Below are 14,858 nucleotides of genomic sequence, written 5' to 3'. Positions count from 1 at the left end.
CTCCATACCTTGTTACTACACAGTAAAGGACATCAAATACCACATTCTGCTCTTGCACAACTTCCAATTCATGGGTTTTAGGAAAATCAATATTTTGATAAAATGACAAGAATATCTTAATTTTTTTTTAAAAAAAGAATATCTTAATATTCCAAAGGGCTTCCTTTGGATAACCAGTGAGGCATCAAACTAAAGCAGTGCTGCACCAATAGCTATGAAGTGTATCCCTTCTTTCACATCCTTAAGTCCATTTCAGAGAACTGCGAAGACAAACAGTATTTGTTATGAGTAATTGTGTCCTAAATATTCAATAATATTTTTTAAATAGTATTAACCTGACAAGTTTCATGGTTGTATAACTTTAAGAAAAGCACACTTTCCTGGATCTCAGTTTTATTATTTGTACAATGCAGAGAATGGACTGACTATAATCTCTATAAAGTCATATATACATTTGCACATACATGTAGACATACACATTACTAATCTCTGTACCCCTAGAATCACCCCTCCCAGTGCCTAGCACATAGTAAGTGCTCAATAAATACATGGTCAATGACCAAACTATTTAAGGTATGATCAGTGATTACCAAAAATGAGTTCCATGTTCCCATTTTTCCATTGATTGAAAGCCAAAACATAAATGAAAACAAATGATAAGAATGATGGAATGAATTTTTCATGAAGCTACTTTCATTTCATTTAGGAATTGTATTTTATTTTGAGAACTATTTATTATTTAAATATTTGGTGTTAAAATGTCTATATCATTTCTGAAATGATGGTAACAGTACTTAGTAGTTACCTTTTACATATTTGCCTTTCTTTCAAGTAAACACACAATATTGGTCCTCCAGTTCTTCAATTATTTTTTTATTTTTAATCATCTTTTACACCAAATGTGTGGTAAACCAAAGACAAGATGATTTCTGAAGTTCCTTCCAGCTCCGAAATTCTATGAGATAAACTTTTCTTACTGGTTTGAACTGTGTGACTGCATCCAGGGTGTGATTCAGCACCATGGACAGATCTTCAAGGAGCTAGTGTCCATATCCCTGAAAAGGGATGGATTTAAATGAATAAAATACAGGCTCTGTTTTGAGCAGGGCAATCTTATGCAAGCAAAACTCCAGGCATAATACCTAAATTAATGAGCCTAAGTCTCCATTTACTAAAATATTTAGATTATGATTACACTTAGTTTCATTAACTGCATTCTCAGACTAACATAATGGGATTTCCTTTTCAGCTTGTAATTAACTTTATTGAGAATTCTTATTGGGATTTTTTAAGCAGTTTCCTCAAACCTTATTATAAATTATTTTAATATGTGTATCAAGGTATTAAACTATGTTGCTTAATTTTATATTGGCTGTTACTTTCAAAAGAAGGGAAAATTCAATGCTAATCTTGAAGAGCAGCAAGCTAACTAAATAAAAGAGTTCTCTGAAAAGAGACTGTATTCAACTCCTGAAAGCTGGCCATGAAGTTCTGATCTTCCCAGGTCAGACATAGCATTTTCATTTTCCTACCAAAAGTATTGTGAACCAACGAAACAAAGTCCTCTTCTCCCTTTCTACAATTTGAACAAAACAGATCTGCAAGAGAGATCTATATTCTAAGACTGATCATTCTCCCCTCTCTCAAAGATGAGAAAAGTCAGGACATGAACAGTTTCTGCTTCCTTTCACTCAGATTCTTCAAAAGTTGTTAGGGGATATTTCTCTTCCAGAACAAAACATCAGTTTCTAAGGAAAATTTGTCCCAATCTCTCTTCCCTCTCCTTCAGCCTCAGGTATTTTGAGGAAGCCACCTGCATGCTCCCATGGCATCCTGTACTTATTCCTATCCTGCTGCTATGCAATGACTGTCCACTCTTCCATCCCCCAATGTATCATGAGCTCCAAGAGGATATTGCCTAATCTCATTCATCCTTGTACCTCCATGTAACAAGATTTTAATAAATATCAGTTGAATGTTGATTGACTAAATGGAAATATTAATGACAAGAAAGTGAACAATTAACTAAAACCTGAGTTCTCCAGGACAGAAATGATGACCTTTTCTCAGTCCATCCCTTCTCAAGGGTGAGTGTAATCTAATGCAGTGATTCAGAGTGGAAATCAATATGTAGGGGAAGAAGACACATAATCTGGTACATCACCCAGTGTGGGTCCTTGAGAAAGGCATGAGAAAGGTCATGAATAGAGTACAAGTTTTAAAGCCAGAAAGAATCTGAATTCCATACCAAATATCTCTGTGGCCTTGGGCAAGTTACTTGAACTCTCTGAGCCATAGTGTACCCATCTATAACACGTGGGTGAAAATATCTGTTTCAATTATTTCATGGAGTTGTGAGAAGTAAAATGCATCCATGTGGTAGATGCAGAAAAATGTCATTCTGTTTTATTTATTACTCTTTTTTTATCCACAGTGTCAATCACATTGTAGGCATGCTGCACCATTGAATCCTGATACATAAATAGAAATGCCCTCCCAAAGGAACTCTGTCCAAGTGTGCAAGGAGCAGGACTTGGCATCTTTTAAACTAAACCAGACACTGTGGTGAGCACTTAGGCTTTCTTTACAAATAGTCCTACAGCTGGTGGCAAGAATTTTGGAAAGGCAATGTAAATCTAATTAGGCAATGCCATGTGGCCAGCATTAGTAACCATTTTTTTAAAGAGTCTTACAGAGAGTGGTGATTTTTTTTTCTTTTACAGGCTCTGCTTGCATGTTTACACACACACACACACACACACACACACACACACCTCATTTTCTGGGTAGAAATGCAAAACATGTATATGAGGCCACACAGGTTCCTATTGGCCTGGTATTCCAGGGTAAATAAAATATTAAAATATTCCTAGCAGAACAAAAGTTCATGGGTTTTTAATGGGAATAAAAGAAAAACAGACGAGAGGAACAAATGGCTAAGAATGGGACAGCTGCTCCATTAGAGCGATTTCCTTGGGAAGAAATGGACAGTTTCTTCAGATCTCATTTGCATCAAAAACATTAGTAGTAACAAATACACACACCACACACACAACTTGTGTTATCAGCTGGCACACAGAATGAAAACATTTTCACTGTGAAGACAACTGCACAGTGAATTCATGCTGATGTGGGCCACTGTCCCCTGGTGGACAGACCACTTTAGCACTACTGTTCACTCACTCCACAAATAATAATAGTAACCACCAACACTGATGTCACCAGGCATTATGCTAAGTTCTTTCTATCTGTTCATTCATTTAATCCTCGCAACAATCTTGTAAGGGAAATATTATTTTACTCCTTTGATAGAATGCAAAATTGAGGCTCAGAGAATTAAATTAATTTCACAGCTAGTATGTGATAGAGAGGAAGCCCATATCTCTCATTCCCTTGTTGTACTATTTCAAAGACATATTGGACATATTTAGTGAGCATTGTCCACATGTCAGAGACTCACCTATGACACTGACTACTTCAAGAGAAAACCAGAACTCTTGATCTAAAAGCACAGTCAATTCAGGCTACTGCACTGAACCTACAAATGTATTTAGCTAATCCAGTACAGATCCTCCCCCTAACTCTTACTTATCTTATAACTTACTGACCCATGGGCCAACACTATTACAGTCAGAGATCTTCAAATGAAACAGCTAGCCAGCCCAACTGTGGAAAAAAACAAGAGTGTTGGTAGCTGAGGCTTCATAGAAGAGAGTTAAAGCCTCATATGAGTTGGAATTAGCCAAGTTCCCTCAAACTCAAAATCCCAAGGTCCTGCTAATGAGTTCCACCAGGCTTCTTATGGAACTTGGCTAGAGGTTCATTCATGCATGCATGCATTTGTTCATTCAATCAACATCCATGGGACACTGTAATTTCTAGGCACTGGAGATACAGGAGTGAATGAAACAAATGCAACTTCCGTGCCCACCCTGGTTCTCTAGCAGGACCTTGTTGAACCAAGGTCAGAGCGCTGATCCAGAGGAAGCAAGGCCATTGGCTGGTCAGAACCAATCAGTTTCTCTCTCTGGATCATATGAAATGAAGGACACAGAGATTGAGCAAATTAAGGACAGAAAGGATAGGGATTCTGCCTTTAACCACCCCACCTACTGAAGTCCCTAATCCCCACCCCTCCTGAGCCTGAAGAAAACCTATGTGCATCCAGGCTATGGAGTCAGACACACCTGGGTTTGAATCCTGGCTCCTCTATTTATTAACTATGATATCATAGACAAGTTCTTTGATTTTTTATTTTATTATGGATATTTTTAAATATACACAAAGATAGAACAGAATAATTCTATTTGGCCACTGGCTGCAATAATATTTTCTTCATTTTGTTTCATTTACCATCCCCCTCGATTTTATATTTTCCTGGAGATTTTTAAAGTAAATCTCAGCCATCATGTTAGATCCCTTCCTTAATTCCATGAATCTCAGTTGTCTCCTTCATAAACAGGAATAATGATACCTCTTTCATGGGACTTTTTACTCATTGGACAAAAATTTATGGAGCTGCTGCAATGAGCCAGCCCAGTCCCTGCCGTAAGGGGTGCAGCTGTGACAATAAAAGCATTTGTTCTCCAGAAGTTTACATTGTGGAAGAGGCATAAATAATGAGTATGACAATATCAGAGAGAACAAAAGTTATGTAGAAAACCACAAGATACGGGGAACAATTGGAGGCCAGAGGTAGACAAGGAAGTCCTCTCTAATGAGGTGGCCAAGGGGGTGAGCTGCGAAAGGGCGCACTGTGCGGTAGGCAGCAAGTGCAGCAAGTGCTAAGACCCTGAGGTAGGAATGAGCCAGGCTGTTTGAGAGTTGTTCTGAGTATGAATGAGCTAATACATTCAAAGCTTTAGCTGGCAATGCCCGGCAAGCAGCAAATGCTCAATAAATGTTAGTTATTATTCCTCCTGAGAGAGAAGTCATCACAAGACAGTAGGTACCCTGGGGTATATTTTGGAAACAGCTCTTTCCTAATGTGCAGACAGATCTTTCGGTTCACTCAGCATATTGCAAACAGCTGTATCACAAACAGAGGTCGTATAGTACAGTGTTTACAGACACCAACCTTGGGGTCTCACCTGCTCCATTTAAATCCAAGCTCCACCATTTAGTATCTGTATGAACTTTGAATAAGCCATCTAACCTCTCTGAGCCTCAATTTCCCATCCATGATGGTAAAAATAATGGTACTAACCTAATAAGGTTTTGAAGATTCGATGTGTTGGGGGTTTAGAATGCTAAATTACAGTTAATATTACGCTATCTTACATGATTTTTACTCTTATACATTCATATCTATATTTACCCTTTTGCCTTTCCTGATTAGGATATTCCCCACAATTTTTTAAAAAAAATATTTGAAAATATTCCTACCAGTCTCTCCAAAAGTCAAGTCTAGGATATCCTAGTGCCTTGGTAAATACGGACAAAAGAACGAAAATTCATCTGGCCCTAGATACAAGTTGTACAATATCTTCAGAAACTTAAGCGCGGGTCTGCCTTTCATCTGGTTCCTTGTAAATCCACCTGGGAACGATCCTGGCAGAGTAGGAGTGGGGTGAGGCTGAAATCATAGCCTGGTCTTTCTGATGGGTTCTGTGTCCTAAAATATCAAGTCAGCATTTCCCCTCAGTTTGGGGTGAGGCCTCACTTGCTCAGATTATGCTGTAAAATAAACAGTGTAACATCAACCCTACAATCATGGAGCCTGTCCCATGGGTGTATGAGTGAGAGCACAGTCACGACACCACTGCTTCCACTCCAACACTGGCCAGGTGAATGATTTTATGTGGATGCTTTTATAGACACCGGGTGGCCTTTTTTTTAATACGGTGGCAATAAAGGCGTTGTAATTGCTGCTGCCTTGTTTAGTAGTGTTTCTAGTCTTTACTACCTCATTAAACAATGCAGCACAACCAAAATTCTACTACCAAGTTTACTGTACTAAATATAATGTAGTATCCTGGATTGGATCCTGGAACAGCAAAAAGACATTAGTGAAGAAGCTAATGGAATTCAAATATCTCCATTCTAGCTAAAAATAGTATACTCATATTGATTTCTTAGTTTTCACAGGTGTACCTAGTAATGTAAGATATGGAATATACAGAACTCTGTGTACTCTCTTTACATATTTTCTGTAAATATAAAATTATTTCAAAATTAAAATTTTAGTTCAAAAAAATAAGTGTGCTGCCCTGGGCAGGTAGCTCAGTTGGTTAGAACATCATCCCGATACGCCAAGGTTGCAGGTTCAATCTCGGGTCAAGGCACATACAAGAATCTACCAATGAATGCGTAAGTAAGTGGAACAACAAATCTCTATCTATCTATCTATCTATCTATCTATCTATCTCAAATCAATCAATAAAGTTTAAAGTGTGCTATTCACACAAAGGAGTTGAGAAACGTTGATCCAGGTTGTATTCTTGTGTCCATAGTCCCTCACTCACATCTCCCATCCTTGACACTGAGGGGACCTGTATTTACTCTGCACTCTCAAAGGGGAGGGTGATGTCATTGGCAGGCAGGGAGGCTGGGGTGGGGAGACAGAGTCCATTCATAGCACTTGCCTTCAAAAGCAAACTATAATTACACAGAAGCCAAGGAGCATTTTGCAGAAAATCACTATCTCATCTGAATCTACATCCTGTTCATCAAAGAGGTCAAGGCCCTTTTGATTATCAGACTAAATATTTTTAGACAATGTCACTGAATGCCTGGAAAGAACATGAACGGCATTGGCTGAAGAAAAATCCATCTTCAGAAAAAGAGGCAAGTCCTATCACAGGAAAAGTCAACCATAGGAAATTTATAAAGAAAGGCTGGCAAAAAATGTCCCCAAATTGAAGCTTTCTCTTCCCTAGTTGACTTCACCCTAGTCCTTCTCCACACCCCACACCTTCTAAATATCTAACATCTACACTGACTTTTGATTCTCTTAGCACTTGGCCCAAACTTAAAGAAAAAAACAGAAAGTGATCTGGCACTAGCATTAAGAAGATGAGGAGAAATTGATGGAGATGATTACATATTCTCTTAAAGCAATGTTGAGTAAGTGATTGAATAGAAATGAAAATATTTAAGTTGGGACTATTGAGTTCCCAGTCAAATCTGGTAACTGGGATCCTTAGTGAAGAACACCTTGAAAGTAGCATGATGTGTCCCCTTCTTGGTGTATCACAAGCAGACATATCTTTCTTGCCATTTTTTGTAATAGTAAATCTCTGTAGCTTCTATAATGTCCTAAAAAATCCTTTTATAATCAATAAATGCATTCTAATTCTGGCATCAAGAGCTGGTCTAACTCTCCAGTTATCAGAATAAATTTGTTCTCTCCTAGTTCTCTATCATTCAAAGTGAACTTGGGTTAGTGGTTAGCTTCTTGAACCCCTAATAATGGATAAATATAACTCATCTATTCCTATCCTCTTAATGAACTAAAAAATCATTTCTTCTTCTGAACATGCAATTTTTTTCCTTTGTCTATAATATGTAAATAGCTTCTATAAGTCAATAAAAAGATAAAGGCATTATAAGAAAACCTATCATTACTACCAACTACTGGATTCATTATATAAATTAAACTTATTAATGTAAATCTGTGGGAAAGCTATATGCATCTTATTTTCCAAATAGTCCCTTGAATTCTAGGAAATAAGGATTGAATCAACCCAGCAGAATTATATGAAATTAACATTGGTGGTAATTCTTTGAGAATACAATGTTTGTGACATTATACCTGAAATTCTCCCCTATGTTCTATCCTGTAGAATATTACAAGACACATATTTTTCTTAGTAGAAAAGATCACTGATTACTGAGAAATTAATATAAACTAAAAGCAAGAATTATAAATAAACCAAGTTAGCCTGTTATAAGAGATTTCTGAATTACTCAGTGCCTGGACTCCCATTTCTAAGCAATCATTTATTTCAGTGCAACTTTAAAATAAAAGTCCCTTATTAAGCAAGATTCATTGGTGTGTCCTGCCCTTCACTTAATGAAATGATGAAATGTGGATGACTTCAGTAAGTTTGTTTTTTCATGTGAGTGCTGATTCAAAAATCATCCTAAAGATTGAAATGTCATATGAGAAACTTAGCAGTCACCTTTTATAGCCAGGTACTCAGCCCCATTTCAGCTCTGTCTACGCCATGATCATGTTCACCCACGTATGAAGTTCAGGATCCACAGACACATAGGTTCAACTTATTTCCTGTGCCATCTAAAAGGGATGCTCTCATTTCCATCGAAGCCAGAATTGGACACAGCAATTGCCATGTCAGAGTTTGTGCAATATAACATATCTTTTACGGCTGTGAGATGTGATCATAAAACTTCCAGCTGCTGGTATATTTTGCTCTAAAATGTGGCTTTTCTCATACCATTTTATGACCTGGTTCATGAATAAATAACATTGAATTATTTAAAACAATGAAACCTAAGACATTCTACTTGGTACCCATTTTCAAACCATGTAAACATTGACTTTGTGAATGTACTGTAATATTTCCAAGGCCATGAAAAATTATCACCATGCAGAACCAGAGAATTCACCTCACCTATGTCAAATTCCACAAACATATTCCTCTACACATCAATAAAAATTTGTAACCAAACATTCCTAAATTATGATTCAACAAATAAAACACCAATGCAGCTCCTAGCAGAGCTTCAGTGAAGGCAGCCCAGATTATAAGATTTTCAATGACAGAACCATTTCTGTTTTTAAGAACCTCCAGCCACAACTAAATGCATCCTTTAAATTGTCTGGCTTTTATTTTAAACCAAACCCTCTGCATTACTTTAATGTGTGTGTGGGGGGGGGGGGGGGGCGGGGAGGGGAGGTCTTGAAAGCATAATTACTAGGAATAACCCCTATACGATAGTACACTATTGTCAAAAAATTAAACAATCCTATTTTTCCCTACTCCCATTAGTCAGTGTATCAAATCCATAATGTATGTTGTATATACAGACCTTTGAGAGGAAAGAAAATCTTTAGGAGCATACCAAGATCCCCAAGTAGGCTCCATCAGCTAAAGAATAAAACACAATACCAAATGCAACTTTTCTTGAAAGAACAACAGAATGGAATTTGCTACTGTTGAATCACACGTACACACCCCAAAACAACATAACTACAACTCCCAACACACAAAGGTGCACGAGCACGCGCACACGCAAACACGCACACACAAAGTAGTTTGTGGATTATTTTTACGAAACTCTAGTTTTATGAAAAAATAGAACTAATTCTTCTGAACTAGTATCTGTTCACTGAAAACAGTATAAAACCTAAAAGTCACAACTGGTCTACCTTAGGAGGCAGACAAATAAGCAAATGGACCATCGCTTAGCAAATTACCCAGGGATTTTAACAGAAGACGAGCCAACAAAATGGGTCATTGGCTAACAGATTAACTACCTACGATGAACCAACCAAGTAATCCACTGGTTAACTAAGTACCCAACCAAGATGAGCCCACCAAGTGGTCTATTAATTAACAGAAGAACCAAGCCTGAGAACTCAACCAAGTGAATCACTCTTTCACAGAGAAAGAAACTAAGTAAACTCTGAGGATGCCACACACAGTTTCATTCAGGAGAGATGAAATAAAACTTCTATCTTATCAGCGAAGAGGAGCTCTTAATGGGCCCAAACACACACCAGGAAATCTGGAAGTATGACCACTGCCTTGGTCCCATGTGGGACTGGAAATGGATCACGCGGCGCTACTTACGAAGATTATTTATGGGGGTTCTGGTATCCATGTTCTCATAATGCTGCACGTGGACCACGATGTTGAGGTCTCTCTCCATATGGTCGGTGTTGCAGTGGCCCTGTGGCCTCATGACATCTGCAAGGGCCCTGAAAGAGGAAAGAATTGAAGTCTGTTCATTCAAAATACAACGATTGGCATCTGCTGTGCTCTGAGCGCTGTGCTTGCGAACAGAAGACAAGGCCCCTCACTGCATGGAGCCGCCATTCTAGTTAGAGATGAGGGGGGGAGGGGGGGAAGACACAAGTAAGAGCAGTGCAATTAGAGGATAGATAGGACTTCATGCAGAACAGCTCACATGCTTCCCACAATAGCTGTGTAATGGCTACTTCACAGCGTTGTTGAGAGGACTAAATGATGACTATATGTAATATATCTGCACCCCATAGATTGAGTCTCCCCTTATATCTAATACTAGATGCCAACACTTCATGTACAGCAATAGCCCACTATTAGTAACAAATAACATTTATTCAGTACTTACTATAAGCCAGGCACCATGCTAATCACGTTACATGCCTTAATTCAACTAAGCAGCCTATAAACACCTTATGAGGATCATTACTCCTTCTTTGTAGGTAAGTAAACCAAGGCTCAGAGAGGTGAATTAACCTGCTCAAGGTCACACAGCCAGTAAGTTGTAGCACAGGGATTTGAATGAGAATCCGTATTCACAGCCCTGTACACTGTGTGCATGGGCTTTCCTGCAGCTGTGAAGGATGTAGTGTAATCCGTACACGCCCCATGCTAGTGCCCCTCTTAGTCAGTAGTTGGGGATGGAGAGAAAACATAGAACCTGGGGCCCCAGCAATGTTTCAGGTGCCTTCCACTTACCATTGTCCCATTGCCCCGTGAGCAACCATTCCCCCAAGCTCGCAGCCTAGAACCACAGCTGGTGAAAAATGTCAGATGTGAGAGAGACACAGGCCAACACAGCAAGAGTCCCATAAGAATTAGAGGAAAAGATTGAGTCTGCTAGGAGTCAAGACAATAACAACAGCTCCTATTCATTCATTCAGTCGTTCACTCAACACATATTTATTGCCCACTCTGTGCCAGGCACTAATCAAGGCCCTGGGGAAACAGCAGTGTACAAGAAAGACAAGATCACTGCCTCCTGGTGCTTATTTTCCAGGGGAGAGAATGCAAACATTTGTGTTAAATAAATATACACGGGCTACAAAAATTAAATGAGTAAAAGTGTAACATGATCAAGAGAGACTGGTGGTTGGCGGCATTATTCACAATGGCCCAAAAGTAGAAACAACCCAAATCAAGTGATGAATGAATAAGCAAAATGGGTTATATGGAGTGGAATATTATTCAGCCATGAAAAAGGAATGGAGGACTGATATCTGCAACAACATGAATGAAACTTGGAAACATTATGCTCAGTGAGAGAAGCCAGACACAGAAAGCCACATATTGTATAATTTCGTTTATATGAAATGTTCAGAATAAGCAAATCTATAGAGACAAAGAGATTGGTGGTTGCCAGGAAATGAGAGAGAGATGACTGGGGAGTGACTGTTCTATATGGAGTTTCTGTTTGGAGTAATAAAATGTTCAGGAATGTGAGAGTTGTGATGGTTAGATGCGAAAAAGCACTGAATTGTACAAATTAAAATGGTTAAGATGGTGGATTTTTATGGGACATGGGAAGTGACTGCTAATGACTGAGGGGTTTCTTTTTAGGGTGATGAAAATGTTCTAGAATTAAGATAGTGGTGATGTTTCCTCAACTTTGTGAATATACTAAAAACCACTGAATTGCACACTTTTTAAAAAATTCTAAATAAACAGAAAGAAAGAGAGAGATGGGATGATCAGGAAAAGCCTTTCTGAGGAGGTGACATTTGAGTTGAGCCCTGAATAGTGCAAAGGCGTTGGTCACAAAAAGATTCAAATAAAAAACATTCCAGGCAGAGGGAGCAGCAAATACAAAGGCCCTGAGGCAGGAAAGAGTTCGGTTATCTAAGGGACAGACAAGGTCAACAAACCGGAAAGGTGGTGGCAAACAAGGAGGAGAGGATTATTAAACCCACTTTAGAGAATAAAAAACTGCCCAAGTTTAAACCAGCTAATCATCAGAGGACTCGGATACAAATCTGAGTGTCTTGAGATCAGAGTCCAGGCCCTTTCTCGCCTCTGTGCAGTTGCCAGGATCTGAAATGGAAATGGGGCTGCTGCGTAGGAACCTTTGAGACCAAGAGCAGATGTCTCCCAAACCTAATTTGCCCTTTTCACTTCTAAACAGGTTCATCATGAGCTTCAGGGGAATTCTGTACCCTTCTGGAATTGAATGGAAATTTTATGTGTGCATTGTTCTGGAACAAGAAGCCATAGCTTTCACCAGATTCTCTAAAGAGTCCCCCCCAAAAAAATTCCAAGGTACTCAGGCTTTCCAGAGGATAGCAAAGTAATAATCAGGACAGGTACCATGAACTTGGCCATCTGTAGATCCCCTGGGCTTCTCCTGAATGCCAAAGCCCATGAAAATCCAGCCCCAAAGCCAAGGACACTTTTCCCCCAGGCAGCCCTTCCGAGAGCATGCAGCAGAGACCATGATTCTTAGAGATCTCCCTGTCCTGGACAAGGAGTCTTCAAGGTGTGGTTCCCTCACTCCAGGGTCCAGGGACTGCAGAAAATGATTTGGCATGGGCCAGGATGGACCAGTGAAAAGACTGTTAGTGTCCTTGCGCGCCTTATGGAGAGTAATAGAAGGACAGATAATAAACTAGTAAAACAGTAAATGAGTAATTTTAGACCATAATGTGAAATAAAGCAAGTAACACTGAAGGATGGGCAGCGGGGGCGAGGGACAGCAGTAACTAAGCCTGGGTGGTCAGAGACAGCTTCTCAAAGGTGACATCTGAGCTGAGACCTGGACGATCAGGAGGGGCCAGCCATGTGAAGTCCAACAGATAGAGAATTTGAGCCGAGCCAGAGTGGCAATGAGCTTGGCCTATTTAAGGAACAACAATAACCAAAACATGCTGCATCTCTTTTCTTTTCAATTGCAGTGGAACAGAGCTCAGAGTCCCAGCTTCTTGCTTCATAGCGTCAAGGGGGTCTTTAGGGCCTAAATTATGTTCTGACACTTAAATACTTGAATAGGATTCCTGCGTATTTCCTCTTGCTCCAGAAGCATCATTTATTTTTCAAGAATGCAAGAGCCATGGGCATGAGATAACTCTCTGGAATAGTGGTTAACACACTGTAGACATTTGTCAAAGCTCATCCAACTATCAACTTAAAGTGTGCGCATTTCATTGTGTCACCTTTACCCCAAGGATGGTGGTTTTTAAAATGCAAGAACTTAGTGCCCAAAGAGAAGCAAACATGCCCTCCAAGGAAAAATAACTTGGGAGGCTTTTCTGTGATCAACAGTATTTGCATGCATGGCCTTCTCCAGCCTGAGGAAGCCATAGGGTAACCACAAAAGTAGGAAGAAGGGAAAGTTGAAGGGAAGTTAGAAGAGAGAAAAGTCAAGGGAAGGAGGGACATTTATCACTTGATGCCATTTCTTTGCAAGGGACTCCAGCTCTTCTGAAGCATGTTTTAAATATACACAGGACACTGTGCTCTGTACTTGGATTTCTGATTCTGTTTGAAGGAAGGCAAAATAATGCCATGTGTTCCCCACTGGTTTCAAGTGCAGAGAGCTTCAAATACGTGTTCCTGCCCCCAAGGTCATTTCTCATCAGTACCTCCTCCAAGAGCGCCGGCCCTGCCAAGGGCACACACAGAACACATTGCTCGTCTTGATCTTACAGTGGCTCCTTGAACTGGCTCTGATGCATGGTTGGGATCTGCAGAGCATCGAGTACTTCTTTGTGATCTGAGAAGCCTGAAGTCCTGCATGTTTGTGCCCTAAGGCAGTGCAGCCCAGTGGTCAAGGACCTGTGCTCTGGCCGCACACTGAGTTTGAAGTCCAATCCAAACCAGCCTTGCACCAGGGGCTTGTTCACCCTCTTGGAAAGCAATCTTTGCGTCTTAAAAGGCAGATCACCATAGGGCCTACCTCCCTGGGGAGCGACGTGAAAGTAAATGAGAATTTACACACAAGCTTATGGCCAAATAGCAAAGCCAGGTTTTTCAAAAATAGCAAGGGTTCTTCAACATTACCTAGGCCAGTGGTCGGCAAACTGTGGCTCTGTTGACTAATGAGTTTGCCGACCACTGGGATAGGGGCTTAATCACAAGGAACAACAACAGCCTGTAATTATTGGAATCGAGAGTCTAGGTCAGTGGTCGGCAAACTCATTAGTCAACAGAGCGGCAAACCGCGGCTCGCGAACCACATGTGGCTCGCGAGCCGCAGTTTGCCGACCACTGACCTAGGCCAACAATTTGCAATGCATTTTTGTAGTTGTAGTTGTAGGTAGATCTTCTCTCCTATTCTGAATCTGCCCCCTCCTACTAAGATTAAATGCAAATCTGGAGAAGTTTCAAGACTTGGCCAATGTCACACAGCTAAATAGATATAGCAGAGGAGAGGCTAGAACTGAGTTCCAGACTACAACATTATCCCTTTCAGTAAACAAGAGATAGAAAACTCCAAGCCCTAGCCGGTTTGGCTCAGTGGACAGAGTGTCAGCCTGTGGACCAAAGGGTGCTGGGTTTGATTCCTGTTCAGGGCACATGCCCAGGTTGCAGGCCCGATCCCCAGTAGGGGGCATGCAGAAGGCAGCTGATCAATGATTCTCTTTCATCATTGTTGTTTCTATCTCTCCCTCTCCTTTCCTCTCTGAAATCAATAAAAATATATTAAAAAATACAAAACTCCAATAACAAGGATGATTATAGAAGGGTAATAGTCGCTGAGTAGTGACCATATGGACAGGCCCTGTGCTTTTCAAACCCAGTCTCAATGAATCCTCACCCAAACCTATTACATAAGGATTATCATTATCTCATTTTATAGTCAAGAACCTGAGACTCAGAGAAGTCAAGTAACTTTCCCATGGTCACACAGCTAGTAAACGGCCAAGCTGGGATTGAACCTGGGGCCATCTGACTTGAGCCATGCTGTTAAGATCAGCCTGACTGCCTCTCCAG

At 40.1% G+C, this 14,858-nt stretch overlaps 1 protein-coding gene across 2 annotated transcripts in view; it reads right to left on the bottom strand.

The window, feature by feature from the left end:
- SHISA9 (shisa family member 9) overlaps positions 1-14,858 on the bottom strand; it is a gene marked incomplete at both ends in the record, with an annotated part of 276,735 nt that overhangs the window by 256,690 nt on the left and 5,187 nt on the right. For both annotated transcript variants that reach the window (XM_079788641.1, XM_079788642.1), the window contains one exon: positions 9,759-9,886. In XM_079788641.1, coding sequence (XP_079644767.1) covers positions 9,759-9,886 — 128 coding nt within the window. The remainder of the gene's footprint in view (positions 1-9,758; positions 9,887-14,858) is intronic.

The sequence above is a fragment of the Cnephaeus nilssonii genome (assembly GCF_951640355.1).
Source record: "Cnephaeus nilssonii genome assembly, chromosome: 2".
Taxonomy (NCBI): Eukaryota; Metazoa; Chordata; class Mammalia; order Chiroptera; family Vespertilionidae; genus Cnephaeus; species Cnephaeus nilssonii.
Note: the sequence above shows the minus strand (reverse complement) of the source record. Positions and strands in the feature narration are given on the sequence as shown.